Source organism: Etheostoma spectabile, chromosome 20 (genome assembly GCF_008692095.1).
Source record: "Etheostoma spectabile isolate EspeVRDwgs_2016 chromosome 20, UIUC_Espe_1.0, whole genome shotgun sequence".
Classification (NCBI taxonomy): domain Eukaryota; kingdom Metazoa; phylum Chordata; class Actinopteri; order Perciformes; family Percidae; genus Etheostoma; species Etheostoma spectabile.
This window is the reverse complement of record NC_045752.1, coordinates 12,107,600-12,113,539: the sequence shown is the minus strand read 5'-3', so window position 1 is coordinate 12,113,539 and position 5,940 is coordinate 12,107,600. Positions and strand designations below refer to the sequence as shown.

General features: G+C 39.7%; 1 protein-coding gene across 2 annotated transcripts in view; it reads left to right on the top strand.

Moving 5' to 3' along the window:
• Positions 1–2,290: 2,290 nt before the first annotated feature.
• dnajc17 (DnaJ (Hsp40) homolog, subfamily C, member 17) overlaps positions 2,291–5,940 on the top strand; it is a 32,786-nt gene continuing 29,136 nt past the window's right edge. For both annotated transcript variants that reach the window (XM_032501147.1, XM_032501148.1), the window contains exon 1: positions 2,291–2,496. In XM_032501147.1, the coding sequence (XP_032357038.1) occupies positions 2,416–2,496 (81 nt within the window). In that variant the 5' untranslated portion in view covers positions 2,291–2,415. The remainder of the gene's footprint in view (positions 2,497–5,940) is intronic.

Sequence of the window (5,940 nt, the reverse complement as noted above, 5' to 3'; positions counted from 1 at the left end):
CATCAGGGAGAGCAATGAGAAACAAGCAGTATGGGTGCTACTAAGTTACACCACCAAATGATATGCAGGATATATAGTCTACTGTAGCTGCAATTCCAGCATGTCAAAGGGAAAATAATGGCTACACATGACACTGCTTTGTTGGAAATGGAGCAACAAAAGCTATTGACCAAATATCATGCAAGCATCAAAGTCCACAACTCTCTTGCTGAGCTAGTTGAACAGGATCATGTTGGAATCAAGCTCCCAATTCTTAAACGTCAAAGTTAACATGATTTGAGTGGTGGCCTAAAGACGCAAGCTTGTGATCGGGAGGTTGTCGTTTTAATCGCCAGACCGACAGGATAAAATCTGGGTGGGGAAAGTGAAAGAGCAGTGCTCGTCCCTTCCTCATTACCACCACTGAGGTGCTCTTGAGCAAGGCCCTAACCTCCAACCGCTCAGGTGGAGGTGCTCAATGGACGGCTGAACAGATTGTGGTTGTACTGGGCAGCTTCCAGGTATGAATATGGAACTGTGTTAATGTGATCAGGGCCTTCCTACAGAAGAGAGGCTGCCTTTCAGTGAACCTTCCCTGAATAAATAAAGGTTAAATAGTAAAAATAAAAATTCAATTTATTGTTCTGTATACATTTATACACAATAAGGGATTTTTGATTGCTATATAGTTTTAAACACAAACTTCCCCTTAATGGTCTGGTCCTGCTGCAAAACCTTTTACCATATGGACCTCTAGGGTGTGTCGTGATTATAGGATTTAGTTCTATGTTTGTCCAAGGTATCCTGAAATGAGGTCATTACAAATTACCCAATGGGCAGGACGTAATGTGGCCGTAACACAGCTCTTCAGGAAGAACATCTTTTTGCACACACCCTGTAGTAAACGTTTGCAAATTACATAGAGCTTTTTCATAACCTTTTCATAACCTTTACCTATTATATACAGTAAACGTTTTATATATTATTTTTTTTAGAAAAGGAGAGCTATTCTAAGACATGTCAGGACATGTTCTTAATTTTGCATCACTATAGATCCCACTGCCTACAGGAAATGCTACAACAGAGGCCGAGTTATCACTAAACCACAGACAGTCCTATATCCGGATAACAAAAACACCAGTTCATCTCTCTTTTGGGAGTTTCATTAGAGTTATTAAATGAAAATAGTATACATTTCATCCCAAGGACTCTTGTGTGAGATTCTAGATGTCGATATGGTTTTTGGTCTAAACTGTTTGTTCACCACTGCTGTGTACAAAAGTGGTGCTTTGATCAGAACAGCTGTGTTGTTCCTGCCTTCAAATCAAAGCCATATTGTTATTAGTATTCAACTAAGCATTCCTTGTCTTACAGGCGATCCCTTCAAGAGTCCATGTATCCCAGTTTGGACACCACATTGGCCTATAACCTGAACCTATCCCAGAAGCCATAATCATAACTCTTATAGCTACAACTAAAAAACACAAATTAAACACGTCTGAACAGTAGATGTTTCTGTTTACATTTTACAATCGATACATGGTGTTGTCAGGTTTAGTTAAGTAAAAACAGATTACACCAGGATTCAAATGTAAACAAAGGTGGAGCCTGGATCATACAGTATGCCATGGCTCGGATGCCCATATAAAAACAATGGTGTAAATTGTTGTAATATTTCTTGTAGATCTAGAACCTAACTGATCCAACGCCAGGCTGCTGTTATAAGCTGATATTGGTTTACCACAGATATAAGAATTGTTGGCAGTTTTGCAATAAGCCTAAATAATTTATGGAGACACTGCTGCTGTTACATAATTTGTCCACCAGAGAGCACTCTGTATTGCACAAAACATTTCACATCTATTTATTTTGAGGATCTTTAATAAATATGTGTGTTACTGTAAACGGGTTTATGTGAGAGAAAAAAAAAGTATTTAAAAAAAAAAATACATTTTAGACAACTGGTTCAAAAACACAATGCGGATCTCTATACAAAAAAATTGAGGAGTTGCTTCAATCTCCTGCTACATGTGTATAATGACAATAAAAGACATTCTATTTCTTTAATGGCAGAGATAAAACATAGCCTAGCCTACTGTAAAACCATTTGACTTGGAACAAATTTGAAGCAGCCCACAAACACAATACAAAGAAGTTAAAATGAGTTAAAAAGGTTAAGACTTACAAACCTTTTTTTCGATATAAATGCTATGGTAAATGCTCAAAATCTCAGAAATGCTAAAATGCATATAAGCAATAACAACAGCTGAGCAGCAGAACAGAAACTACATTTCCCAAACTGCAGTGCACTTCCTAGTTTAAAGGTCGAAGACGTTTAACTCATGCTGCCTGGAACGGAAACAACAACAAACTGCTAACATTGCGTTTACATTTCTTATTTTTCTGAATTGGTACCGTTGCTCGTTATTGACAGAAATGTCCGGAAAGGCCAAGGATATCCTACAGATGGACCTGTATGGTTTACTTGGTATTGAAAGCACTGCTACAACAAAAGAGGTGTGTAAATAAGCTAGCTGTTAAGCTAGATAGCTATATGTCCTAGTGTAGCTAACTGTGCCGTTACTTTACAGGCTGGGGATGTTGTTTTGGCAGAACGTTTAGCCGAGTGTTAGCTAAATGTTAAAGCAGCTGTGTTCGCACAAGAAGAGACTGCAAGTAACTTAATGTTATGTCTCATTTTTGCCTGCAAACAGGAGGCTAACTCTATTAGCTTGCTACCTTTTGTGTGTGTGTGTGTGTGTGTGTGTGTGTGTGTGTGTGTGTGTGTGTGTGTGTCGTGGATGCCTGTATACTAACCAAGTATTTTTTCTCTGTAAGGAGAAACGCCATGTAAGGCGAGGACTGACATTCTGGGTCCAGCGAAAACCCAGGTAGCAAAAGACAGAAACACCGGTTGTCTGAATAGCAAAGGTGTGATACACCGACAAGGCCACTTGGCAGCGACGTTGCATCAACCTAGGGTTTTAACTTATTTTAATGACCACTTAATCCGACAGTTATTTTTTCCTTGGTTTATGAAATGTCAAATTAAGTGAAAAATGGCCGTCACAATTTAGCATATCCAATTGCTTGTTTTGTATGACCAATAGTCCAAAACTTGCCTTAAGATATTCCACTCAAATAATGTAAAACTGAGAAGAGCAGCGAACAATCTCAATGGAGAAGCTAGGAAATTGAATGTTTGGCATTTTTCTTTAAAATATTACTTAAAACAAGTAATGGCTCCTCACAATGTTGGTCAGTAACGTTTCTGTTGATCGCCTAATCTTTTAATAGACTAATTGTGTCAGCTCTAATGAATTCAAAATAGAACAAGTGGGAAATTCATTTATGGTTTTGAGTCTTCTGCCTCAATGCATATTCTTTATCTAAAACTAAACCAATGTATCTGATCACGTATAAGCTCGTCGTGGTAATATGATTACATCTGATGAGGCCTGGAAAATGATGTAATACTATGGACAGCCTATTTACAAAAGGTTACATCTGTTTGCCCACTTCTGCAGACAGAATTTTGTGCCTGAAGGATTTTAAATCAACTCCTTTTTACATTTCCCAGCCCAGAGCAGTTCACCATGATGTCCTAAATTCTGCCTTTTCCCTACCACCACCACCACCACCTTCTCCTCACAGTTTCCAGCATGTAGAATCCACAAGCCCGGAGGGAAATTAAAATTGTGGCCAAAATGAGGGAAGAAGTTAATTTCTTAATTGGATTTCCAAGTCCTCTCCTCCCCAGAGGATTATCCAAGAGGAAGTTAGCGGTTGTGGCTTGCAAAGAATTGAGACTCCAAAATTGAGACTGCTGATTCTGTGAGGTCTATTGATGTCAAAGAGTGATAGCAAGGGTTTGTGTATGTGTGTAGTACATTGAGTCTGAGTGGCTCAAAAATCAGTCAAATGTGTGAAGACAGATGTCATTAGCTGGGCTTCTTACCTCAGTTGTTTTACCGCTGCTCCACCACCACTATCTGGCATGTTGTTTACCACAGAAAGTGGGAAGAAGCTGATCCCGGAGCATGTTTATGTGGGCTAAGCCACTGTCCTGCATCTCTTCCTGGTTCTATTTAGCATCCTTTTTTTATCACTGTTGATAAATCCTGGGGGAAATGGCATATCATAATCTATGGACTATGGATGACTGGGATTTGCTTTATCCTTGTAGTGCTGAGGAAGACTGCGGAAGGCTAACCACCATTTAACAAGTTACGCACATGCATATCAGCAGGGCTTGGGTAATAACTGGTGTGTGTCTGTGTGTCTGTGTGTGTCTGTGTTTTACCTACCACAGATTACTTGGTGAGACAATGTCAACAATCAAGACCAAACAACATTTCTTGTTATGTATCCAGCTACTTAATATGTTGTGTACCTGATGTGTTGCAGTGTAACTACATGCCCGTGTGATTTACTTCTGACAGGGTACGTTGGGGTACATCATTAGAGATGTAACCTGGGGTCACTAAATATTTTAGGTTGTTTCATCGCCCGGGCAACTTATGTTTAATGCATTGATCTGACAAACCTCTTGACATGTGATGTAAACAAAAATCTGAATAGCAGATTTGTTAGTTTTCCATTTCAATTGGCTCGGAATCATTAATTTGGTCAACAGCATTTAAAAAAACAAATGATGTCATCAGAAATCCAGATGAGAAGATTAACTTTTAATGGAAAGGTATACAACATTCTTGATACCTTTTTTTTTTAATATAGGATAATACTGAATGAATGCAGAGTTTGACTCAAGAGTTTTGTCAGGTTCACAAGCACCTGGAAAGTTAATCACAGCCTCGCTGTTTCTCTTTGCCTGTCATCATTGCCCCTGTCCTTGCTCCGCTTCTTCCTTTGTGCTTGTTGTTGTTGTTGTTATTTTCCTCTAGCTGATAATGTCCCGTAAATAGCAGAGCGTTGTAATTAAAGGATGGACCCATGGCAGATCAGGCAGCTAATCAGCCACACAGGCTAGGGGTCCTACCAGGGCTTTGCCGAGGCTGCACTAGGACCAGTTTGTCAGCTATAATTGGCACCAAAGCCTGGTGTAATGAGGAAAAGATGTGGGCATGTGGTTGACTGTGGCAAGCAAGTATCAGGGAGGCACAGAGACTGTTTTCTGCCAGGCACTAACCATTAGGCTACTGTTGGCCTGCTGCTGCATGATCTTTCTTTGATTCCTTGGTTCCTCCTTCTGCAAACTGTAGTGTGGGGAATAGTTAAAATTTCAGCATCTCAGTATGTCTTGCCTATGAGACAAGAAAAAAGGCATGTGTCAGTGCAATTTGCTCATCTCTAAGCACAAGGGACAGCGGTTGGTTTCAGCCCAGGAGTTTGTATGTTTTTTTTCTTCACATGGTCCTACTCGTAATGGATTCATGAGCCAATCCTAAAAGGTCATAATGAATTGCAGAAAATAATTGCGACAGTAATTGACTGGATTAGTCCTGATGGAAGATGCTACTCGCTCTTAGAACTCTTATCCACATGTGCTAACCTCTTCAAAAGTTGGCCTGCATTGGCCATTACTTTGTAGGACCAAAGGGCTTCAGGGTCTTCCAGCATCAATTAAGGCTTGCGTGTTACGGCATTGATGGGAGTAATCATGTATGAGAGAGAGAGAGAGAGACTCTAGATTTTTAACTGAATTGTGTAAGACAGCATCAAGGATGCCATTAGCTGCTTGGAGCGCTATAAAAAAAAAACATTTAAAAAAACTCTTTGTGTAGGGCAGGGAGTTCTCCAACTGTTGTCACTACCCTACCCATTGCTCAGGATGCAATGGCTTTCATAATGGCCTTTCTTGCCTTTTGCTTGATGTTGGTCCAAGAGAGGAACGGCATTTTGTTCAACCATACCTGTATACAAATTACAATACATAATATTGTATTAATAACCCTCTCAAGGATCCAAGCTCTCATTAACTATAAAAATCTGATGTAGACC